At 36.0% G+C, this 27,222-nt stretch overlaps 2 protein-coding genes and 1 long non-coding RNA gene across 5 annotated transcripts in view; 1 reads left to right on the top strand and 2 right to left on the bottom strand.

Moving 5' to 3' along the window:
* The window catches only part of LOC135794951 (protein yellow-like), a 53,214-nt gene extending 48,547 nt beyond the window's left edge, over positions 1 to 4,667 (bottom strand). For both annotated transcript variants that reach the window (XM_065306455.1, XM_065306451.1), the window contains exon 1: positions 4,333 to 4,667. The gene's annotated coding sequence lies outside the window, so the exon portion shown is untranslated. The remainder of the gene's footprint in view (positions 1 to 4,332) is intronic.
* The window catches only part of IRSp53 (Insulin receptor substrate 53 kDa), a 64,270-nt gene that overhangs the window by 28,878 nt on the left and 8,170 nt on the right, over positions 1 to 27,222 (top strand). For both annotated transcript variants that reach the window (XM_065306448.1, XM_065306449.1), the window contains 2 exons: positions 5,327 to 5,402; positions 16,096 to 16,188. In XM_065306448.1, the coding sequence (XP_065162520.1) occupies positions 5,327 to 5,402; positions 16,096 to 16,188 (169 nt within the window). The remainder of the gene's footprint in view (positions 1 to 5,326; positions 5,403 to 16,095; positions 16,189 to 27,222) is intronic.
* LOC135794953 (uncharacterized) lies at positions 9,275 to 10,031 on the bottom strand. Its single transcript, XR_010549003.1, has 2 exons — positions 9,721 to 10,031; positions 9,275 to 9,591 (listed from the first exon to the last, which is right to left on the bottom strand). It is a non-coding gene; the product is annotated as an uncharacterized lncRNA (long non-coding RNA).

Below are 27,222 nucleotides of genomic sequence, written 5' to 3'. Positions count from 1 at the left end.
TATGTCCGCTGCCCGAATATAAATTATATGCGTGTCTTTAACCCCTTTCCTCGTAAGCGCGCGGCTCTCTTGATATTAGGTGCTATCCGATTCGCCCTCGCGAATAAAGCGATTATTTAAAATATGCGCGCGTGTGCGTGCGTGCGTGCGCCAAAACACGCGAGCCTTAATTAATCCCCCGGCCCAGGAGGCCGCCGCGCAAAGCCGTGCGTATGGAAATCAGCTCGAATCCGTGAAAATCCACGCGCTGCGTTCGACTGCCGCCGGTGGAATACGAGAAATCGGGAAATATAAAATATGCGCAAAGAATGACCGGTACAAAGGGTGAAGCCGGCTGGAATACAATGCGCAAAACAAGTCAAATCAACCCTAACAGCATGCAAAATAATAAAATTTTAAATTGTGATTAAAATTTTGAGATTTCCGCGCGAATAAATCAAAGAGATTGGAATTAATTTGTTATCAGGAATAATTAAAGCAGAAAATATAAAAGTTTAGTGTTTTTCTGTTTTTTCTTTGCAAAAAATGCATTTTAAGTGAAAGTAAAATTTTTAGCTCTAATTTTAATAATAATTACATCAAAATCATAAAAATATTAATAGAATATTTAATTAAAACATTGCTTTTTCAAAATTTTGATCTTTTACGCAATTTTTACTAGTTTTTCGAATTATTTTAACAAATTTGAACAAACAATTTATCAAATTGAAAAAAAAACCGCTTTTAAAACTATTAAAATAATAATGAATATTGATAATAATAATATTGAAATTTCGATATTATTTAAATTTTTATTTCATATTTGTCTATTTTTCGATCAAAAACATGAAATTTTTGTATTTAAATCAATTTTTTGCATTTAAAAAAACTTTCGCTTATTTCCTATTGTTTTCACATGTAAAGTGTCTGTTCAAAACCTTTCCAACCTTGTTTCCATTGACTTTATACCATGTTACTGTTACACTTGAATTGTCGTTTGTCACACGGCCATAATTCTTTCAGCGTTTTGCTCGGCACGCTCGCGAAAAGTGAAATGCGAAATGTGAAATGCGCTGCGCTTGTACCTAAATATGTTATGCAAAGCAGGTGTGGATTTCGCACCGCACGTACGCGCACACGGTGCTTTAAATACTAAAGAATAAAGCACACAAGTAATCCAAAAAATATTTATATTTATCTCTATCTGTCCAGCGCAAACAAATAAAAATAATCCTAGCAACTCATATATACTTCCTACAAAGGGAATACATTTCCGACATTCAAACATTATGTTTATATTTTATACTTTCTTCTTTTATTACGTGCAAGGTGTGAACTTACCTCGCGTATTATGTTATACACTCGTGGATTTATACGTTTCTGTTCCTGCTTGTTTTATTATCCACCAAAAGCGGCAGATACGAATCGTGTAATGCGAAATATGAAATAGAAAAATAAATAATCATAAAAAACACACACACAATGCATGTGCATGCACACGTTGCAATGCAATGCGCAGTAAGTATAAGCCGGATTTTACAATCTCACGCCTTGAACCAATTGAAACGTCGAGGAAACCCAAGAAAATCCGCAAAACATTTGTGTTGTTTTGTTTCGTTTTTCCAACGCTCTCGCTGGCACATTGAAACCTTATTAAAGTTCTGCGACCGTGTATAGCTTACTTACGTAACTCGGTGTAATTTTATTTTAAATTACCTACGACCTAAATATAAACTAATGCAATCAATAAATTACCGCCGATTACTTCCAATTATTTAAATTGATTGCTATTAGGCAACCAAAACTACATAATAAATAATAACAAGTGTTTTTAGCCATAAATTTATTTTTTATGTTTTTGTTAAATAAATTACTCGAAAAAGAAAAGATGCACATGCGACTTCTTGATTTCAACGAGTCGTAAAACTTTATGTCTCAAAGCGATACGATTGCATCGCGCAACTTGCATTATATCTAAAGCAATCGCATCTATATGCGTGTGTGAGTGTGTATGTTTGGTTGCATATGCAGTATGTGCATATTTGCACACGTGTACAGCACGAGAAAGGAAGAAGCTAATAAAAAGTTTTATAAGAAAACGCGCTGCTTTTCGTTTGGCGTTCGGAAGCCGGAAGTTCATGTCGAAGCAGTCGGGAAGTTAAACGACAACAAACGAAACGACTTCGCATCTAAATAAACTCACAAAGAACTTCAATCAAAACAAAGTGAAAAACTATACATAAATATATCAAGTATATTGGGTTGCCTAAAAATTTATTATGTTATTTGTTGTTTAAATATAATGTGATGTAATCTATGTTGATTTTCATGGCACTTTGACTCTCAATTGCATTTTTATGCATGTCCAGTAGATTTTCCGTCTTTAACGACCAGTTACAGTGCCAGAGTGCGCTGATAACTCGCCGATGAAGATATCTACGTCGGGAAAACGCGATGGTCGGTCGCGACGCCGCGTCATAAAAGCGTCGCTCGTAAAACGATCATGTTTTTCGTCTCCGGCGCGCGCGAGCTTCTGGCGTCTTCCTTGTGCACTGCCGGCAGTGATTTTACAATCGTCTCTTTAAACCATTCGACCATTATACGATTATTATACTTGCCGTCTGCGTCCGATAATTTATATTGCTATTTGTGATCGCGTAAAGTGAAGCACTCGCTGTTAAAAATCAACATAACCTTAAAACTTTCAATACAATTAAATTAATTTATATTAAATTAAAATATTTTGGTTTAAAAATCATTAATTTTAATATGTCCAATGTTGGAGATGCGGTATAAGTACCGAACATATAAATTCCCTATGCTAAATTTAATATTTAATATATGCAACCAATTGTACACATTTCACACTAAATTTTTGTTGTGTTGAAAAAAGAGTTTTTCTGCTCGACTAAATCGAAACGAACTGCGATTGCAGTGAAGAACTGCGAAGAGAGATTAAACGAATTAAAGAAATCGAATCGACGTGTAATTAACGCGTCCGGGCATTCTTTACTCCGTCGCAATCCAAGCATTAATCTTTTATCTATCCAATTAACTGCCCGGAGGCGGCCAGCCTACGCGTTCGGCATAATTAACTACACCAGTACCATTTTGACATCAATAATACAGCTCACGACCACTGAACTGCACAAAACCGAAAAAATAACTGCGTTGACGTGAATTAAGTTGCCTATATTCAACTAAACTTGTATTTAAATCTACGTAATTATTTTACTCTAACGGATTAATTCCGCATTCGAGAACCTTTATGATACACGATAATTACAGCTTTGAGACAAACAGGAAATGCGCTGCTTCTTTGATAATTCAATCAAGATGAAAGATTTCCAAGTATGCAAAGCTGCGAACGTAGAAGTTAAAGTTTCAATGATATAATTACAGTGCGAGAGGCGCGTACATTTCGTTTATGTTGTGTGCGTCTACAGCTCGATTTCGCAGAATATAAATCTTTAATGCTTTGAATATGTCTTGCAGGCATTTGTGTATGTGTAATGTGTGTTGCATACACATACACATTCGCATACAAAGTGATTATGACTGCGCGTTATTTGTGATATGTTTCTGATACTTTGTCAGTTGCTTCTTGCTTCTTTGCTTCCTGTTCCTCTTCGCTTGCTGAAGGCAACTCCTTTGTAATGCATACGTTCTTATTCTTACAAATGAACGCACAAGATTTACCTTTGTGAAATATTCATACAGGATGTTTTTTTAAATTTATTTTAAATTTTTTATGTTTTTAATTGTGTTAATGAAAACACATTGTATGTAATGTTACGGTGGGTAGTGTATTATTAAGTAGGTAACGAAAACGCGGCCGGCCGGAAAATCCATGACGCAATGCGGAGCGAAAAGCTGAAGCGTAATCAAAGCTAATTAATTCGCCTTCGAGCATCGCCACCGCTGTGTTTAAACTATGCGCTTAAACTATATTTAAACTGCGATTTAAACCGCATTTTAACTATGCGGGTATATTTTAACATTATATTTTTGCTTCCAGCAAACTGCGCTTGCAAAACTCTAAGCCCCGAAGTTCGTTTTAATTTTAAACAGAATTTATGTCGAGAACAACATAGGCAACCCAATATCCACGCCAAAAAGAACTCACATTTTCTCACGTGTATTAATAATGCTTTAAACATTAATAATTATGTTCTACAGTTGTGTAATAAATGTGTCGAGATAAAATCAACATTTTACACATGTTTACAACATTATTACTAATACGCTGTGAAACAATACGTGATTATATCATCAAAAACTGGAATTATTACGCACGCATGCGCACAAATGTTACAATATATTACAATATAATAAGAGGTAATATTTACTCACATGCTCCTGTTTTATAACTGTGTGGTTAACTAAACATTTTTTAATTTTACACTTTTTTTCGTTGGTTTTACACTCTAGTTAATATTGTATTGTGTTTGGTGTGTGTGATGCGTGAATATTCTCTTCTCGGCATCGGTTAATTGCGTGGCTTTAGCATCGCCTTTCGCATTTCGACGCCGGCGCGCTCGCGATAACGCGATTACATAAATCGCACGCGAGGTAATTAAGTGGTTATGCTAATGCTGGGCGTAATATCGGCAATTACCACGCGCGTTCGGAACAATAACGTGTGCGCGACGATGATCGCCGCCGCATGTCAATGGAACTAACCTAAACCGGCTCTATTGTTGTGAGTAAATTCAAATTTGCTCCAATACTGTTTTAGATTTTACTATAGGCAACTTATTTTACTGCATTATACCATTATAAAGTTTTGTTTACATTTTATGTATACATGATGCGCGAATCTTTTTTGTTTCGTATCGTTTTCATCACGTCAAACTGAATTATTTATGATGCTCGTCTCAATGGTTATTATCCTCGTGTTGTTTTCGTGAATTTGTTTTCCGCCTTGCTCCTCGAGAGAGTTCATCCGGAAGTTTTGCCCTTGGCGAAGACGCTGCTGGTTTTTAAGTCGAATTACACGTGGATGGCTGGTTGCCTACCACGCGGGGATGAGCCAAAGCTGAATGGATGGATGGAACGTCTGTCAATATTTGCTTTCGTCTCTTATGCATATGGATGGAATATAATATGCAAATGCTTTGTAAACTTCCACTGGCAATGCGTATGAGATTCAGCCGCAGCGAAATCAAAATTGTGGTGGCAATAAAACTAACAGACATAAATATATTATACACATATGAACACATGTTTCGATTCACATGTTTCTATAGGCAACCAGTAATACACAATAAACAAGCCTATATACCTAATACTGGTTATTCAATAAATATATTTAACTAATAAAATTAATTTAATTTCTTTGTTTCAGAACATCCTGGATAAATTCAATCCAGGCGCTCGGCAGATGATCAACGCCGGAAAAGCCTACTTGAAAGCATTGCACGGTAAAAATTCAATTTTCTTTATTCTTTGTGAGAATCTCGCCAAAATTAATATTAAAATTAATATAGACGCACCTCAAGCGTCTTTAAAATGTTAATCTCGCATTTTGCATATTAAACCCGAAACCGAAAACTCATCTGCGTGAAATCCGATTTAAAAAATCAAAAAAATATTTCCATCACAAAGAAATTCATTTAAATGCCTTTTTCATTGCAATTATTAAGATATTGATTTCGTAACTAGGTTCTATGGACAAATAAAAAAAACTTTAACAGATTGCAGGTGACATCAAACGGCGTCGCCATATAAATGAGTTCATTATAGAATGTCACGTAGATGAGCGAATAATAACGCACGTGTTGGATGGAAATTCATTTCATTTCAGCTCGAATTCATTCATCTTTGATTTAGATTTGCTGTGAAAAAATCAATCAAATGCGAAGCGAAATAATGATTAATTCATGATGTATAGGCAACACACATTACGCGAATGTCAACACGCGTAGACATAAATATGTCGCGCTTGTTTTGTTTGCTTGTGATTTGTTTTGTTGTGTTTTGTGTGCGGCTTTTTGGCAGGAGCAGAAACAGAAACAGAAACTGAGCCTGAACATCGCGTCGTAATTCGTAATGAAGCGGTCGCACATCAGCGACGCAAACAACGTAAACATATCACGCTGGTTATGCGACTAAATCCAATTTATGTCGTCCGAACATGAAAAGCCCATGAAAAAACAAAAGTTATTATGATGCCTGCAACCAACAACACACACTAAACAAAACTTGTTTGGAATACTAATTTAAAATAACCTTAAATTTGCGCTATTCTTGTTTGAATAGTCAGTAAATTAGTGATTTAATGTCTCGGCATTTTATCGTAAACTTCCACGCCGACAAGGAATTAAAACCGAATGAAAGATCGTAAAATCGACGCGTGTTAAAACACAATAAATCATCTTCGAGCGAGCGAAGGCGGCGGGCGGCAGGGGCAGGCTTATGTGATTAATGTTGGAATTTGTAAAAATATCGGCAGGCGGCGGCAAAGTTTCGGGACGTTCTCGCTTCTTATCGCTATCTGACGAATAAAATACATTGTCTGGAAGACATTTGCCATCCCACCGCACGGGCGCCGCCAAACTACTCACCTACTCGCCCTTCGCGCGCGCGGTGTATTTCCGGCGGCGGCTTATGGCGAAAGCAATTGAGCGACGACCGATGATAAATTCGGGAAACTCGACGGCCCAACGACCAAATTCGACGCGCGGGCACGTGGCGTGCATATGGTACCCGGAAAAAAACCAGAAGTATCAGAAGAGGACGGAAAAAACCGGCGAACGTTTTAGGAAATATAAGAAAACAAAAAATTGAGGCCGGGAAAAACTTTAAGCTGCGACAAAATTGCCTATTTTATATACATCCGAAAGGATTTTCGAAGATACGACACGAAAATTCACATTCAGACATTTTTAGCTTTCATACTAACAGTAGGCAACCAAAAATACTTTAGGTGTTTTTGTTTATTTAAACATTACGGCTGGAAAAAGCCGGAGAGGAAAAAACTAAACACATCAATATCGAAATCGGCTACTTTTACGACACAACATTTTGCTCTCTTCGGTGATTTCTTCGACTTCACTTCGCTTTCGTTTACGCCCCTCAAGACTTATTTTTTGCTGTGGACGCTTGTTCGTGCGGAAGTTTGACTTTTAGAAACATGTACGCCACACACCAAGTTTTATATGTTAGCTGCCAACCCCATAAGGGGTGAAAATAATACTCAAATGTTGATTTTCTAACTTTTAGCTTAAAATTTACACTTTTGACACTTTGAAAATGAAAATTTTATCAGCGTAATTCATAGTTTGGTTAAAATTTAAATTCAAACGAAGTGGGAAAAGGTCGAGACGTTTAGACGTTTATATTACACTTTGGCGAACAAATTTAGTTAGCGGCAGACGTGTGGACGGACGGGGCGAAAGTCGAAAGTGCCACTTACACTTTACATACTGGTACTCGTACTCGCAAGTTCACACTACAAGTTCAAATAAACCGAAGCGGAGAGCAAAGGCCACAGTGAGAACAGACGCTGAAAGTAGTAGTTCATGTCGTCATGTCATCAAGCCATCATGGCGGCCGACACGCGCAAGAAACTCGCAACTGTTGCAAGTTTTGCGTCGTGATGGCATTCCGACATAAAACAACACGCATTTACACACGCCAGACTGAATTATATGTTAGTATAAAGTTTATATAACAAAATATGTAAATACTAGCTTTAACCCGCGGCTTCGCTCGCGTTGAATCCATCAAATAAATATTAGAAATCATTATACATAGTTGAAACGGTTTGATAGAAAGAATGTATATTTCACTGCTTGGCTAGGATTATCTATGTGAAAAAATTACTACATGCAATAAAGTTTTAAATTTTAGATGGAATGCTAGATGGCGTTAAAGTAGTCAATTAGCCAGATGCAGAGGTATTATTGGCTAAACAATTTCTTTATTTTATTTAAAAAATAATTTTTTTATTAAATAAAAAAGTAGCCTATAACCATTCGGGGACCATCGGGGACCACTAAGAATATGTGTACGGATTTGATGTTGACGTAGCTGTCGGTAATACAGTGTGATGGTACTATAGTACTTAGGTGTGAGTTTCATTGCTGGAATGCTAGATGGCGTTAAAGTAGTCAAATAACCAGATGCAGAGGTGTTAGTGACTAAACAATTTCTTTATTTTATTTAAAAAATAATTATTTTATTAAATAAAGAGTAGCCTATAACCTGTCGGGGACCACTAAGAATATGTGTACAAATTTTCATAATGATCGGTTAAGCAGTTTTGCGTGAAAGCACGATAAACTTCAGGACATACGCATTTATAATATTAGTAAGGATTTTCGAAAAATCTTGTGTTTTAGAGAAAATATTTCATTTTTGCATGTTTTATCAATGTTTTTCCTTTGTTTTCTCTTGTGTAAACATGCTGGGTTTAAAGTACCCACTCACACAACAAAAAAACGGAACAACTCCCAATAGAACTGTCGTTACAGCGTTATACCGGAAGTGAACGCGAGTCGCTCGACTGCCGGGGAATACGAGAGAAGTCGCGCTTAATTAGTGCTGACATACGGACGTCCCGCCGAAAGGCAAACGATGCCCTTTTCGCCCCTTGCGAGCCGTTTGGTTTCATCCCCGTGCACTCGTAATGCTTAATTGATTGACGCTTATCCTTTTTTCCGGAAATCTCTTCGGGGTATATCAACAAAGGTCAACATTCAATGAAAAAATACTTTTGCTACAGATTTGGTTAGTTATTAATAAAATTTACTTCGTTTTGCATTATGTTATCCAAAAAAAATATTCAAAAATTATTCTAAAAATTAGTGTTTTGTTGTTAGTAATTGAATTTCATAAAAATATTTAATTATTTTTGAACATTTGATTAAAAAAGTTTCTCAACTTTATGTAAAACTTTATTTCTGCAGCATTTTCTAAAATAATGCTAATAAACAGCATCCACAATATCACCGCGAGGAAAATTTTCGCGACACACAAACATAACCTTAAAAACACATAGGGGTGTAATTCCGTACAACCCGCTATCGTCATGGATACCATGAGACATACTGATACCTACCCTCGACATTGGAGACGCATTTTACTTACTTTTATGAGGATAATGCAGCTGCACACTTTTATCACACCAAAGAGACATTTTTTCTCCTCTTGGCGTTCAATTTCAAAAATGTGTTAAAAAAAACCATAAGCTTGGGGGTGCAAAAAAAAACGCATCCGTATTTTTCTCCCCTCCGTATTTTGAAAAGTAACAAATTCATATTTAGAAACGCATTTGCGCGCCTATCAAAAACACTAATGATACTTTGTGTGTATTACGGTAACGGTACGCTATAATATTGCACCCCTCCTGATGCTTTGGCGCTTAACATTTTGAAATGTAATTACTAGCCACACTGTAATGCACTGTCAATGATTGCATTGCGAGTGCATTTCTAAAAGGGGCGCTGTCATTGTTGGTTATGTATTGTTGCAGTGTACAAACGCAAAATCCGAGCGGCGTAAATTCCGACTGATTGATGTCTGCTGGCCAGGACAACACACAATACATGTGTGATTGTGCATTGAATACAATCCGATCATATTCGGAACGACGCATTCAATTGCAATCTGAAACAAGAACACTTTACTCGTCTGAACTATAGGCAACCGAATACACTCAACGATTTAAGCTTAATATATGTAAATGCAACATTTTGTTTGTATTGTGTTTAGCTCGGCTAGTTTACATTTACTTACAGTTACGAACGAAATGAAAACGTTTTCAACAGTTCTAGTTGCCTTTCAGCTTTGAGTCAGAGTGGCCCGTTGGACGTTAATGTTGATTGCGATTGCGATGGTGAATGTGATTAAAGTGAAACGATCCAATTTGGAGTCGCAAGAGTGAAGTACAACATTTCCGACACTTTCCGGCGCATTTTCTACGCGCTGCTTGCAAGAAAAGGGCTCGAAGGAAGCAGACGACTGTTACAGCTAAAGGGGGAGAGCCAAAACGCTTCTTCTCTGCGATTAAACAATCATTTGACATTCATCTGACTGATGAATTTAATTTCGTCTGACAGGCAAACAAAGTGCCTATAAAGTTATTATACGTTAGGCAACCAAATATACTTACTTTATTTATTCGTAATTTTTCCAGTAAATTCTCTAAAACTAGAATCAAAAAAAGGGAAACAAAGAAAATAATACGTTTGCGTTGTCATCATCCCCTAGTTGTCCTTTCGTCTTCTCGTTTGTTTGGACGCGTCGTCAGTGGCATTTCAATGCCATTGCTTCAACAACCCGCCTTCACTTTCCACTCTCGCATCACTGAAACGCTGAAACAAACGAACGCCGAATTCCCCAGCAGGCGACATTCGAGCCATTCGAGTGCGGAACACAAAAGACACTCGCAAGAAACTCGCGTAGCACGACCTATTGTTGAAAATAGATCTATAGGGAATACCAAGCAAGCTACTACAGACGAGATTATCACTAGATAAGCCTCGAATGACATTATCTCGAAGTAGCGAAGGATATAACACATAACACCACGATAACACCATTCAAGCACGCGTCTTGCGGGTTCACACCTTAATGTAGGCAACCAACACGACAATTCAAAACAAACAATGCGTCAAAGCTGTTGGTTAAGTTGCAAACTTTCGCATATTGTCCAAAGTTAATTTTCTATTCACGTTATGACGATAATAATACGTTTTGCAAATGGGATACAATAAAAAATGTTCAACATTCGAACATCTGGCTGATACGAGCGTACGAGACGCAATAAAATATTGAAATGCAATACTAGATCAATCTGTTTTCCCCATCGAAGCGTAACACGTCGTGGACGTGATGCAGTGCGTTGCGAAACTCGAAATTGCGGTTTTCGAGTGGCGCTGCATTGGAAATACAGTGAAAACGTAAAAATGCAGCAATTCCCAATTCAATTTTTTAGATTTCGGTTGTGGCTTCTCCGCTAATCCGACCGAATTCAACTCGAGGATTTCATATTCCGATTTTATGGATTTCCATGGATTTAATATATCTGTTATTTTGGTTGCATATACAAACTTTACTCATGTTTCTCATCCCTAATTTAATGTGTTTGTGTTTCACATGTGCGTTTTGAGTTTCACGTTTAATTTTTCAGCTTGTAAGCGCTTTCAATTTTTTGTCAGGCGCATGGTGCTCGTTGATTGGATGATGTATCTCTCCGCGCAGTTTGCAAACGAGGATGAATTTGTTCGCCAGTGTTGGCACATCATTCATTCATTCATTCATTCTGGTGTGTGCTAACGAAGAGCGGCCGGAACTTTGCGCCGGCAATAAAATCATCAATCAAAATTAATTCCGATTGCGTATTTCGAGCATTTCCCACCGAGAAACGTCGAAAATGTTCGCGGCGCTCATTTGTTTGCGCGTTTTACTCGAGTTTAATGCTTCTATGCACGAAAGACGCAATTAACAAGTACTTCACTTCATTTTAACTAGTTTTCACTGCACAACTGAAACATTAAAACGCGATTATGTTCAAGAGTCGAACAAAATTCAACACAAACTTTAAATGTAACCATTTTATTTCAGTATTGTTGAGTTTCGGTTGTCAGTTTGGTTGCCTATAGTAAAATTTAAACTTTGGTTAAGTATTTGTGTGTTATTTTGTAAATTTCAGTAAACAAATGTTTTGATTTCTTGATTTAAGTTGTTTTGAACTTCAATATCCAATAAAACAATCAAAGTGTTTTAATAGCTTTGCGCTGTGTGAGTGTTTTTATTCATCGTGCGTATTTTTTTCTTCTATATCTATGCTTGCGATACGGGCATCTCAGGAAAAATCCAGATTTATGCCCACAAAGCGATTTACGCGAAAGCCGCATTTTCATCACGCAATCTCCACTTCTCTTCAGTCTCTCACAGCGTGCTCTTCGGCCGCAACGCAAACACAAACGTCAAAAGAATTTTCCACTTTTTCATTTTTTATTTGTTCCGCGAGCGCGCTTGTGGTTTACAAGCTTTTTATTTCCTTGCAAGCAAACGGAAGACTCGCCACGCATATATTGATTTATATTTTGATATTAAATTTCGAATTGATGTTATTGTTCCCTCGCGGAGACAACACACGAGGGATATTTACATAAAATTTCCGTCTTGTAATATATTCTCGATTTGTTTCCCCAGCCCTGCACACACAAACAAAACCAACAAATAGATTGTAAAACAAAAACATTCATTAATATGAACGCTGTCAACTTTGGCGTTTTTAGACGCAAGCCAGTTTATTACTTCTAATAAAAGTCGGCGTCATTTGTTTCGGTGCGGTGGCCATTTTGTCGCGTTTCCTTTGTACAGTTCCGCGTAGTTTCGCCGGCCACGAACAATATGATGCGACATGGCAACTTGACAAACGGTTATCGTCCGCATCGCCGCCGCCGCCGTCGCCGCGGTAATTATGACGCCCGCAGTCGTTAAAACATCACACAATTTATAACTATTTCCTAAAGTGCTGACATCTATCACCGCGCCAAACCAACTAACCTAAAAACCTACAGTTTTACGTGCAAGATACGCGTGGTTTTATTTTAAGGTTATGTCGAGTGTGTAAATCTAAAGCGAATGAGTTTAAAGGTTAATGTCTGTGTGTGTGTGTCCGTTTTCGAGCGGAGAGTTTGCCGTTGAGTCAATTGGCGAGATAATCGCCGTAATTCGCATGCGACCGAATTAATCTGGGCGAATCTGTGCAAACATGTGTGTTGCAGGGGTTGCAGCGTACGAAATCCTGCAAAAGGATCGTAATCCTTTACGTTTTATGCCTTATTTCGTAAACAAATTTCATATACCGAGTATTACAAAATATTCCATCATAATAAAACTAAACAAACATATAACATAGTTTAACTGACGCCATTTTAATAGCTATCAAATTAAGTTAGTATTTTGTTAGTAGATGTCGCTACGAGTAAATAAATTTAGTTTAATAGTATTACCTAAGTAAATTTGTGAATACTACCGACGCTGTAAGTCTTCAACGAAACTATCGCAGTATTTCATGAAAGCTACTCCTGCTTTCAGAAGGCGGAGGGCGGCGAGGATCGTAGTTGTCAGAGTATAGAGAATGCAACGCGATACAAAAGTAGATAGCGGATTAGTTTAATGACCGTCGACTGCGTCAGTTTACAAGCGCAGCGCAATCTTTGAAAGAAAAAGATAACAAAGACCAGCGACTAACTTAATGAACGCAATCAAAGGAAACAATGATAAAATTAAAATTGCATTTTCTCTTGATTCACTCTTCTATTACTTACTGTACTTTATTACTTAGTAGTAATATCATCTGAACGAAATAATAATATTAATTTTGTGTATTTTTGTTTCGCTGTGTCTGATGATGTAATCCACTGCGCAGACGAATTCAATTCTTATCTGCAATTCCTTCCTTCGTTCCGCAGGACAATGTAATCTTATCTTTTCGCGCTGGCAGTAGATGAGCATTCGGCTCTGGAGAGACACAAACGTGAGCTGCAGTTTGCTTTTCATTCACTGCATTCAAGATGGCGACTACAATAAAACATACAATGTGTTCACATGTACACAAAGTTTATGTGTGCAGTGATAAGTGTGTCATGATACAACACAAAGTTTCGAAAGTAAACATCAAACAAACTACAAACACCAAACATAATCTAGAATGTAAGTTAGTAGGTATGTAGGCAACACACAAAACAAACAAAACAAAAGACTATATAAATCAATCCACGCATCATTTAGCTATTAATTATTTAGCGTTATTGATATAATTAATGATTGTAAATTGTAATTTATCATCCAGTGTCTTTGTACATGTTAACTTGTCCAACACACAATGACAATATTTTGCCGCTGCTGTTAAGATGATGATGATGATGATGTAAACGAGATGAATTAAAATCCCAAAACGACGATCATCCTCAAGTCTCAAACTCGTACACTCCATCCAATTCCATCGATGGGCGAGTTTTCGGCGTGGATGTGTGTATGTGTGTTGGTAACTTAGACGCGGCGTGACTTTAATTGCCCTAATCCAGTCATAATACCGGCGGGACCGCGCCGCCGACGGGGGGTGGCGCACCCTTCGTGCACTAATAATACCCTTCCAAACGCGTCGAGGGTAATTATGATACACGTGCTATACTGTTAGGAGATGCACGAAACTCAAACTCTGGACTGAATTTTGGTAATTATTATATACACGCATACAAGCAGATAGCTGATAAGGGTTGGTATGTATGGATAATACGTGTATTATGTTATATTTTTGTTTTGCATAAGAAATTTAAGATGAAATCTGAATGTTGAAAAGTAAAGAAGTGTTCATTTGGTTGCCTATAGTCTCACTTATAAAATAAATGTATTCAAGGTTTGGCATGTCTTGACGCGTTTGCTGCCAATTTGAACATTTCTCTACAATGTACAACGAAAACGATCCACGAACAAAAGTGCTAAAAACTATTTTGGCATAAAATTCACAAGTCGTAAAGCGTCATAAAAGTAAAAGGAATCATTGGGATTTGTGACTGGTAGATGTCGCTACTTTGGTGATGTTTATTTCAGCTGCCATTTTGCATTGGCTGCGGAAAACTTGGAACGGTTTCAACCGGCGATTCATTCATTCAGTTATTCATTTCGGTAGTAAAGAATAGAAAGAATTGCAAACAAAGTAATGAACGTTGAAAACGAACTAAAATAAAATGCATAGAAGTAAGTAGGAGTAAAAAGTGCAAAATTACGAGATTGTTTGCTTTCACAGCGTCTAGGATCTCAAAAGGCGCGTGCAGACTGTAGAAATCTTGAAAAATATGAATTTATGAATTTATTACCAGTGGACTTTATTACATTTACTTGATGTTTGAGTTCATAAAAAAATTGTATTAGTTTTAAAATTCTTACTTCATTACTTTTATTTTGCATGGTGTAAAAATGGGAGAAAATAGAAAATAAAGTTTAAATAAACATAAAATTGATAAAAATAGTTTTGTACAAAAAACATAAAAAATAGTTTTTTTTTATATATAATCTAAAAATTAATAATTTAGCAATTTTATATGTACAAAACAAAGTCGGATTAGTTAAAACATTTATAACTAAAGAACGGCTGGACAGATTTTGATGATCAATGATTTATTGGATTTGCCTGCTCTCTGAATAGCAGAATAACTATTAAAAATATTAAAAATGTTAATTTAAATTGTGTTAAATATGAGATGGAAATTGGTATAGAGATTCAATGGTAGCTATAGCTAAATAATTGATTCCCAGATGGCGCTAAAGTGCATTGTTAGCCATTCTTATTTTTCTATCAAAAAGTTGCGAATATTATTGAAGGAATCGATACATATTACGTTTTCTACAAGGAAGAAAAAATTAATTACATTTTTATTAAAAACTACGTGGACGAAGTTGTTAGTAAAAGCTAGTAAATAATATTTATGACAAATGTCTACTTTCAGTTTATTAAATAACGCACAACGAGTCGCGATTACAAATGACTTTTCTTCGTAACAACCAAAAAAAGCAACAAAAGCCATCTGAAGATGACGTCACTCAATCCCGAGCGTCTTATTAATGAAGCGCCGCCATTTTATTCCTTGACTCGAGACAATTTTTTACGTTTTTCATTTTCTTCCCTCACAGCTCATACCGAAAGGGAGTGGCGCTGTAATTTATTTCCCGCGTTTTTCTTTTGTTTTCGTACATGAGCTGTGGAAGGGTTCTTTGAGTTTAACTTATGAGCTAATTTTTTGAAGAGTGTTAATTTAATTCTTTCCCACTGGTTAATTAAGTGGAATATATTTTATTACGTTACGCACAACGCGCGACGAAAACTTTTCGCTGCGATGATAAACGTAATTAATGCGCGAAAATAAAACGAACAAAGCACGAGTTAACTTTGTTAACATTTTTTTCATTTTATTTTAACAATTAGCTTTGTATAATCAAGTTTTTTTTGTGTTGGAAATTTTCGTAAATTTGTGTATTATAGAGTTTTTGAAAGTTAATTAACACGCAAGGCCACAAGAGAGATCCGCGTGTGTATGTTTGTGAAGGTGTAATAATTAAGTTTGACATAACTAACTTTTTTCGGTCTTGTTGCAGGTGCGGCGGCGGCGAGCAGGCTGTACGTGGACGCAATTAACAAGCTGGCGCGTCAGGCACAGCAGGGCACATGGGGTGGATGCTCGGATGTCGGTAAGTGGACCATTTTTCAAACATCACATCTTTACCAAACCCCCAAACAAGAAGACGAAAAAATACGTAACTAAAACCCAAAAATCGAAAATCGCTTAGTTACATCTTCCAGCCCATATCCTGCGCTTTCGAAGGATACATATTACTTCAACATATTACGTAAAGTGCATTCTATGCATCTTGCAAGGGGATGAAATTTCATGTTGAGAAGAGTGCGGCGGAAAAAAAGGGACGAAAAGGCAGAAAGTAATTTTCAGCACGAACTACTTGCGCGAAGGGGCAATATAAATGCATGTGGAGGGTGTGCGGGACGTGCACAGGACGCGTGGATGTTACAGTGATGTAGTGGTGCATTTTTACCCTTATAACCACCCTTAAAAGTAAAAATATTTGGGATTTTTCACTATTTTTTCAGAAAAAAAACTGAATTTTTGTTAGAAATTTGTTAATAACTTTTAAACTATTTAAGCTAGGTAAATATTTTAAACATAAAATAAAAGATATTTTTAAGGCTAATAAAATGATATATTTTTGAAAATTCTATGATAATCTGCGTTCAAGTTATTAAAGTTTAAAATTTTATTTTTAAATATTTTTGCTAATTTTACGTTTTTCATCATAATTTCTAAACTAATTATCACAAATTACTGTGCATAGTCTCAAATCAAAGAATATTTTATCAGAAACAGAATGCACTAACATTTATTCTCGTAAAATATCTGCAAGCCAAGTAATTAATTTTTTAAAGTTTAAAAAACCTGTCAATTTAAATCATCAAAGTTTTATTTTTTAATTTTTAGTTCTATCCGCTACCAAAACGAAAACAGTTTCGGTCGAGTGAACGAATGCGTTTAATTGCCGATCGGAAAATCGGAAAATCGCCTCCCGACTATCTCGCCGCTCGAAATTCAATTAGCTTTGACAGATTGTAATTGAGTGTTAGTTGCGAACTCGCAATTGGCAACTAGCCGCCACCACACACACTGTAACAATATATATCGGCGTTTGCATTTTGCGTTCTGCGGCGGCGGCAGTGGCGGCGGATGCGAAGATTAAAACCGCTGCAGATGCGCACGCAGGACAGGCAGATCATCCTGCCAATATGCTACCAGCATGCCGCCGCGAGTGGCTTTTCGTAGGACTAAACCTATGAGTAGACCTGAATTAGCCTGGCGGCGGTGTTGGTGGCGATGACGGTGGTGGAGAGTGTTATGCGCACGGAATATTCATGCTGGAATCCCGGCGTGTGGAGTTTGGATATATCTGGATATTATTATTAGTTTGCGTATTGGATTAGTGCCTGCGCCGGCGGTGGCGGTGTAATGAGCATGGAAACGCGTGTGGTTTTGCAAGGATGCGTTCAAGCTTTGCTTTAATTTCGTTCTCAAATGATACATTGTCTTTGTGCGCTTTCACTATGGATAATAATATCGGATTCGGGGATGATATTAATCAAAACAAACAGGATTCATTTGGTTTAATTAGTGTCAAAGTGTAGAAAAATTATAAGTGATTTTGTTTAGCGTATAACAAACAAACAATTAGAGAAATTTTTATCAAATATGGTAAAAAGATAGAAGATTTAATCAACTTTTATTTGATGTCAAGACAAGGTTTGTGAATTAATTATTTAGTAAGTTACAGTAAAAAATGCAAACAATTTCAGTTAGGTTCAAACAGTTTTTGTATAATTTTTGTTTACTAAATCTTTAATAACAAACGGTGGGCAAAACATTTATTTTCCAAATTTGGCGCAGTCATAGTATATTAATTCTCAAATATATTCCTGTTTAAATAAATGAGTTACGACTAAAAGTGACTCCGTTACAAACAAAAATGTAAAGAATTTCAATTTAGTGTCATTTTATTCCAATATTCATATTCTCATTTATAAACTTAATAATTCTTAATTAAATTTAAATATTTTAATAAAGATAATTTTATTTCAAAGCAAATATAACCACCTACTGATTACGGTAAAAATGTTGCTAATATCTTTATTAACAACAAAGTAATCGTAAAATTTGCAAAAAAAAAAAAACATTTTGTTTATATTTTAAGAGCAATTTATTAAATAACTCTAAATTTACTAAATATATTTCAACACAGTAAATTTTATCATAAAGAGAATTTAATTACCATCAATTCACTACTAGAACCAAGCCTTTATCTCTCTTAGTTATGCCCATACAATACAAAAACTGAATAATTTCACTCGCAAAAATTTTAATCTAAATTCTTGGCTGCGCTCATTTCTGGATTACTCCAGTATTTGAGTATTTTTACGAGGATTTTATGAATCCGGCGAAATTCTTATTCCCAGCCGAAAATAAGGATTTTACGATCACGTCCACGCTTTTCATATGCATATTGTGTCTTTGCCATCGTCGTCGAAGTTTCTCATCAAAACATTGCGCACATTTCGGCGGGAGCATTCGCACGGGCCGAGAATGGCATGCGTGACTCGCCGAAATTATGATTATACGCAGGACTCGGGAGTCAGGAGTCGGCATCGTCGGCACTCTCCCCAGGTGGGAAGAAGTAGCGGGGGCGGCGTGCCTGCAAGACAAAACGAAATTATTGGCGAGTCGGCGAGGCGGAGGCTGCTTTGCATAAAATAATTCACATTCTCATGACCCCTGCTGAGGATAACAGGGTTACCAAAGTAACAATTATTTAAAAATACGTTCTTTAATTCAAAAATAAAATTTTAATTAAAAGTGAATAAAAATTATGAATCTTGGAATTGGAATTTCATATTTTTGGTTGTGTTATTGTAGAAAGTTAAAATATTTATTTTCTTCATTTCCAGAGGGCGCCACTAGTCAAAAATGTCAAAAAATCAAAAGAAAACAAACGTTTTCCCTCGTAATAACACGTAATAACCTAATTTGTACATCAAATAATAATATTTATATTAAGTTGGTAACCCTAGATTTGAAACACGTCTGCGAAGATCTCCAGCAGAAAGATACTGCGTAGTGGGGTGAGTCGGAGTTCGGGCGCGGCAGCTTATTATTCGGTTAGGGTTAAAGGAACAATGTTTTGATAGCGAGACAGGAAAATTAGCAAAGTTTGAATTTATCAGCGCTCATCCCCCGTGCGCGTCCGTAATAACATTCGCCCTAATGCGTTTTATCTTGTTCGCATAAATTCTTCTTTATTTTCGCGAAATCGACTCTACCTTAGACGCCAAAAAGTGCGAAAAGTGTGAGTGAGGTTAGAAACACAGAAGACAATTTAGATTAAGAGAAAAGTTGCACGTTCCGTTTGAATCATTCGAATTACAATGGATTTTAGATTCATTTCAGATGGAATGATAACAATCTTAATTAGATATGAATATTAAAATCATTTATTGGATTATTATTAATGCCTAGGCAGTAAAATATAAGTTTTTTGAAGAAAACTTTACGATTCATAACTTTGTAATAAATAAACGAGTAGATTTCGGTTTTTTATTCTCTCGGCCAATAATTCGCTTTATTTCACAATCCATTTAACCGCAATCTCTTCTATTTTTAGTCCTCGAAACCTTGCCGTTGCTGGCTTTCTCTCACCCGAAGTGGAACACGACTAAAAGCTGAGATATACGATCAAATTTTATTGAAACCGCGAGTTGGCGCAACGCGTGCATCTCCCAGATTTCCCATTCACAGATTTCCATCCCTTTTCATCCCTACGCGCGCATGTTGAAAACAGTCGAGTGTTTGAACGTTGTAACACTCTAACATTATAACAGTGTAACGAAATGAGAGAGCATCGCTCCAGGGTGATATTTTAAGGGCGCAGGAATGCGTCGAGTCAAAATAAGAGCCACTTAAAGCCGACGCTTATTATAACCAGGCCCGTTTTCTCAATTTTCCCACTTTCCCACTTTCCTACTTACTCACATATTATTTCCATTAGGCGGGGAAATACGAGTAGGAGTCTGGAGGATGCATGTGTGGGTAATAATTAAATAGATACCGCACGAGGACTAGGCTGGAGGTTGAAGATTATACCGAGGGACGGGTTTTACTTTTACATGCGGATAACATGATGATGAAGTTTGACAATTTTATTTTAATCTAATTTTGGAAGCTTTTCAAGTAGGATTTGAAATTGTTTCAAAACAAATTTGATGGAGTATTTATTTATGAACAGATTAAAGTTTAAATTAGGGATTTTTATTCATTATTTGACGAGTTATTAACAAAAGTGTAAAATATTTCACGATTTGTTTTGAATGGTGAGTTTTCTTGTTTTTAATTACAAATACTTTAATTACATAATATTATATTAAGGAACAAATGGCTAATCGAAAGCATTACAGACGAAATTGAGAGCTTGCTAATTTTTTTTTATGAATTAATTTTTTTTCTGTTAGATTTCCAATTTACCCAGCTTATTTGATTGAGCATTGTCCATAAATTAAGATTCGGCGATTCGTTCCTCTCTATCTCTTTTAGTTTACGAGATATTCGCGATTGAATAAAATCGACAAAAATTGAAAAATGGCACTTTTTAGCACTTTTGGTCACGTTTTTTGACCTTTTACTATTGGAAATATTATAATTTTATATTTTTATCTGATTGAGAATTTTCCAATCTTTCATAATCAGCAATTTGTTGGTTGCTAGCGCTATTAGTTTAAGAGATATTAATTATCGAAAATCGTCGAAAAAAAGCATCAAGCACCCCCCCTTGGCAATTTTTTTCTTAAGAATTAAAATTTCATCTCTCAGATTTCCGCTTTAACTATCCTATCTTATAGAGAATAGTCCGTAGATTAACATACTGCGATCAGATCCTAATTATCTCTTTTAGTTTACGAGATATTCGCGATTGAATAAAATGGGCAAAAATTGAAAAATTTCACTTTTTAGCACTTTTAGTCACGTTTTTTTATCTTTTACTAATATTACTTATAATAATATATTAATATTATTATTTTATAATTTTATCTGATAGAGAATTTTCCAATCTTTCGATGCCCTCACCGGCGAAACAATTGTAGATTCTGATCAAATCTAGTGCATATAGTCTAAATACCGCTTTCAGTGAAAATTCATTTATAAGTTAAAAATGTTGCACAACATTATCACCACCACCCAAGTATTCCTATAGTTATTTAATATTTTTCTGCCAATATTCACGACACTTCACGGCATTAGTTAGCCAAACTTTATAAACGAATACGTTTGCCTCTTTTTAGTGTCGTTTTATTAATTTTGAAATCACAACGAGTCTAAAGAAGTTTTCACTTCAAAGAGAAATGAACTAAATATATTAACTTTTGAAATAGTTATTAACAAAAAACTTAAAGTACGAAATAAAATTCATAAAATCTCACATCTATCAAAAGCAGGTGTTTCTTTTTGATATACACAACTATTTATTACATTTTTAAATATTTTTTATGCTCCTTGCGACTTTCCCCACAATCTTAGATGAACCTTAGTCATGTCCAGATCCTTTCGTTGTGTACTCCGTACGACAAACGACAAAAGCGCTTTTGAGTCGCTTGTGCGAATGATGTAGTACGGTTTTGGCACATAAATAACGCCCACCCCGCGGCGGCCTGGGATGGGGCGGTGTGGCCGGCGGTCTTAAATTTGTCCTTTTGAGACGGTCCTTCCTATAAGGACTCTTGCAAGTGAAGTATGTGGAAGGCGTCTTGTAAAACGCATGAATTTACGGCATGGCGTGCATTGTGCAAGTACAAAAAGGAAAATGAGTTTTATTTTTATTTTCTGCAGTTAAACAATAATTCATATTATTATATAATGGAAAATCAGATAGTGCATTTATCTAGCTTTTATTTACAGTTTAAATTAGAAATTTGCAATGATTATTCACAGAGATATCAGAGAAAAGCAAAAATATTTTATTTATACAAAATAAAACTTAATATTATTTAATAAATTGATATTAAATATTTTTTACAACTATATATTCCCAGTAAAATGTTATAAAAGTAAATCTTTCTAAAGTAGAAATTCTGTGATGTCCTGTGAGTCCTGTGAAGTTTGAACACTTGCTCATCCTGCCCCATGAGCGGGAAATTTCAATTTGATTCAATTTATTCCTTATATTGGCTATATAGTTAGTTACCCTCATCTTTCCTGCTTCGTTCTTCCGTTTTTCGCTTTCTCCTGCATCGTGCTGTCCCTGCAAGCGGAGGACCTCACATTGATTTTATGAAATTTTCAATATTAAAACCCTCACATCCCACAGCGCCACTAATACATAAGTGTAATAAGTGTAAAAGTGTAATACGTCGCAATAAGCGCCTTCAAAAAGACGTAAAAAGATCAAGATTCAAGCAGTGAATGTGGAGATGAAGATGAAAAAGAAAAAAGACGTCTTGCCTTATATAACGCGACACTTTTTCAATTTTATCAATTTTGTTATATTTATATCTGTCAAAGCGTAACGACAGCAAGGACGAAAGATGAAGGTGAAAGAATTTGTGAAAACGGTGAAAAATGATTTTATGGAGGTTTTTAGGTTGAAAGTTAGGTTGGTTGCATATATTATGAAAAAAATATAAAAAAATGTTAATAATTCTGCTAATAATTAAAAATCATGCAAATTAACTATTGATACACGTCAATAATAGTTTGTTTAATTGTGAAAATATAAATTTTGTTTGTAATTTTCAATCAAAGTGCAGTTTTTTAATTTAATTTACACTCTTTGTGTGTTACAAGTTGCCTATAGTAAAAACAATTTACAGTTTAATTTTATCGCCGCAAATACAATTATAAAATTTGAAAGGTGAAATTGCTTGCGATAGTTTTTTACGTTTGCAATTTTGAAAATGAGCACAATTTCCGAGGCCGGTTTTAATTAGACAAACACACGAAATTGCAATTGTAATTGAAATCCGCGAGCATTCACTACTTTTCCACTAACAAACTAACCAAAACGTAAAAAACGCCCACGACTACGAAGTGAATTAAAGAAAAACTAATTAAAGGCTTTCCCACGCCTAAAAAATGAATTAAAAGAATGAAAAACTTTATTTCCACTTTCATTCATATACGAGTATGATTACCTTCCTCCCACTGCATAATAATTCTCCTTGATTTTAATTACTTATTTTAAATTGTTTTCCGACTTTAAGTGGGCATGAGTTCCTGAAAAAAGTTTTTAATCGGATTTTTTTAAAGTTTAACATTCGTTTTGCATTTGTTTTGTGTTTGTTTTGCGGGCAATTTTTTTTTGTCTTTGTTTGTTGGTTCGTTTGCTTGTTGTTCGAATGTGTTCGACCAATGCGAATCCGCTTCCGAGGCTGTCGGGCGTATAAATTATTTGTGCTTTTAATTATTCGGTGGTGTGGTCGAATTTCGTTTGGTGCGTTCTTTTTTTTTTCAACTCTGTTGGTGTTCCGGGCGCTGTTTTTGTCTGTTTCCAACAGCTTCCAATCACACGCCGAACGCACACAATTTCTATTTGCATCGGTTCCGATGTGATTCGGTTTTATTTGTCTTCCCAGCGTTTTTTTACACTTTAGTAAAATGCATATTCAATATTAACCAATCAATTGTTTGTTTGGTAATTTTTTATGAATATTTGATGAAAGATTAAGGCCAAATCAATTTTTTTTATATTTTTGGCAATTTTGGCTCAATTAAAGCAAGATTTAGGTGAAATATTTAATTGTTTAATAGTTAATAACATTTTTTATCGATTTTAATTAAAATTCAGTTAAAATATTTAATAAATATTGAGATATTTAGTTTTCTTTTTAAATTGATAAAAAATTAAATTTTTGGTGGGAACTATTTTTATGTACAATTTCATTAGAGTAATTGAAACATTTTCCTGTAGCTCATGCATTCCAGCTTTCGTTTTATTCGTTTTCCCGAGCATTTTCGTCCCTTTCGTGTGCGATTTGCGTCGATTTATCTAGGTTTGCCTCGGCTCGCCTTGCTTTAAATATTGAAAAGCTGTTTTTTCCCTTCGGTTCGCCATCCCTCTCGGTTTCCCAAGATGACAACGCGGTGCAACTTGAGCAGAGTCTCCACTTCCGTGCGGCAACCCTCTTGGCGTCGTTTTTTTAGATGAATTGTCCGCGTCGTTTCCGCCCAGCGCCGCGTCGATTGCCTCTGTTACCCGCAGTCACCCTCTGCCGCCTCCGCTCGCATGCAACGCGCATACGAATTGATACGAAATAAGAATAAGGACTGAGGACCAAACGCAATGCAAAAAATGCTACAATCGGAGCTTTTGTTTCGTCCTTTTTGAGATCCTTACTTAAACTTGATTGATTACGCGCTGCACAAGTGCATAGATGATCTACGGTATGACAAATAAAGAAAAATAACTTGAGAGTCCTTGAAAGTCCTTGAAACTTCTTCAAATAACAAAAAAAAAAACGATTTTGACTTGAAGTAAGCATACAAAATAAAAATACGAAAAAGGACAAAAGTGCTATTGGAAGTTTACTCTTGGACAAATGTATGAAACGCAGAAAACGAAGAAGCTCTAAAGAGGACTTTGGGGATTCCCCGAAAACGATCCGGCTTGTTTCAGGACAAGCACGCAGAACGAAGTATGAAAACGTGTGCACTTTTTTACTCTTATTTCGAAACTGTAAACCGTATTATTGTGTTTTTTTTTCACAACTCAAGCAAATTTTGTCCTTTTTACCTTTTTTATGTACGCAAGTTATTATTACACTACCTAGGTGGGTTTTTGTGCATTTTACTATAGTTTGTCTCTCGTTTTGTCCGTTTTTTATGTTGGTTCTTATTTTAGCCTAATCCTCATATCATTCTTGTTGTAGTTGGTTTAGGTTTTCTTTTTGGTTTGTCTCGGGTTTGAGTTGTGAGTGTTGTGAGAGTTGCGTGCTTGTTTCGGCGCCACCGCCGCCTCCGTCGCGGCGCTAGATAAGACGCTTTAATATATAGCCCGAAGGTAAACACTACACCATTGAGAACCTGATACCCATAAACACAGCGTTGTCTTCTAACAGCTTCGAATTACTTTTTCTTTTCTTTTTTTCGATTTTTTGTTTTTATTTCGGATTTTTTGCTTGGTTTCAAGCTGTCAAGTTATTTTGAATTGATTTTAGGTTATACCAGCGCCATCTATAATTTATTAACACATTTAATACTAAAAAATAACAATATTTTAATATTTATGAATTAAAATTACATTTTTTGCTTCTATTTTTAAACATTAATATAAACGAAAGAAAACATTTGCGACGTGATCCGCAACCCAAATATCACCAAAGTTAAACTTCTCTCCTTTCAGGACTTTTCTTTTGTTGTTCAAGGACACGAAGACAACTGACACGTTTACATCCCAAACAAAAAACAACTATTTAGTATTCACATCTTATCTGCACCCTCATCTCGGGCTTTTATTCTTTATTTTTATGTCAAAAATGATTACATTAATTCATCCGACTATAACGTTTTTGTCTACTTTATTGACATAGAAAGCTTTCAATCTTCTCAAAGTAGATGAAAGCAACGATTGTCGAAACACCCTCAAGTAGTCAAATGTTTACATTCGCTTTGCTTTCGATTTGTCGACGTTTTCTATTCACTGGCGATTATTTGAGGTTAAATCCAAATTTATTTTCGTTTTACCACTGTTTATTTTTCTCCGCAAGTTAAACACAGATGTCTCTAAGATGAAATTGTAACCTAACCATGCATAACCTCAATTATCACCTGAATAAACCACGTGATAACTTGTTAAAACCTGTTTAATAGCTCGTTTTATAACTTTACGAGTATACTAAGCGCTTTATTAACAATTAAAACTGTCTGCGCGTACGTAAAATCCGCTCGCCCCTTGAAATTGTATTACGGGCGGTCCGCGCAGCCCATTCGGAATTAATTTACTTTCGCTGCGCGCTCTAAATTAATAAATTAACAATTTCATATCGTATCATGTGGAGCCGGAGTCTATAACATAATGAAATTGCAGCCGGATAGCGGCAATTCAGTGCGGTGTGTATGTACGTGTCATACCTGCGTCGGGGGCGGTCGTTCCAAGTTCAAAGGACGCCTAATTGCCTCTGGAAAGTTTAATCTTACGCTGATAATTTCATTTCTCTAAGAAACTTTCCAACTTTGAGATAAAATATTGAAAATTGTGTTTTTGACCATTTTGTTTTCTTATGCAGCAAGATAGTATGTTTATGAGGGGATATTATTCGAGGTTATGTTGTTAACAGCCGCAACACGTTCGTTTTTATCGTCATAGGGTCACGACGCAATCGCTGCGAGGGTGAAGAAAAAAACACAACTTTCTCCATATGTATCCTGCCACCCTGCACGCCATAAAACGCACTGCGAACGCGTTTATTTTATTCTTTGCGCCGCCATGTTTGACACTAGCGACGCGCGTGTGCACGCGTGAGCACTATATTAAAATATATGATCTCTAACGGCTAACATTTATCGCTGGTGTTATTTTAATGTTATCTCACGTTAAAATCATAGGGGTGGTGGTTACATGTCATAAACCTGTCGAAATTACCTATGTACATTAAATTTATTAACAATAAAAAATAATATTATTGTTCTTTTTTTTAATTAAATCTCCAAAAACTGCAAAAAATGTGAAGAAAAAAATCTGAGTTATAAAAATGTCATCAAATTACTTTCGCTTCAATATACTCGTAGATCTCTCTCTGACGTTTTTCTTCTGCTGGTGGCGGCGCGGTAGTTGGTAGTTGGTTGGCGACGGCAATGGCAGCACTGGTGGCGGCAAAGTTATCTTAACTTTCAAATGCAGATGCTGCCGGCATGATAAAACGTTATTCGAAATTCATATGTAAAAGGTGCACGCCGCCCCCGGTTTACGGCCGCCGCCGGTGGAGTAATGCCCACATCTGCAACAGTGAAACGAGCGTCGCTTCGGGTATTAAAAGACGTTGCAGTCGGAGTAACGACTGAGGGGTACAGACTTCAGCGCCTCCTCAAATTCAACTTGACGTTTTATATCGGAGATTTATGCGCTGCGCCAAAGTTTTGAATTTCGATTCTTGCAATGGTGCTTAATCATCATTATATACGCATATAT

This window comes from Atheta coriaria, unplaced genomic scaffold (assembly GCF_025399875.1).
Source record: "Atheta coriaria isolate IRGN ID8LTWV9N9 unplaced genomic scaffold, Caltech_Dcor_3.1 hic_scaffold_6_pilon, whole genome shotgun sequence".
Lineage (NCBI taxonomy): Eukaryota > Metazoa > Arthropoda > Insecta > Coleoptera > Staphylinidae > Dalotia > Dalotia coriaria.
This window is presented reverse-complemented; position numbering and strand designations above follow the sequence as displayed.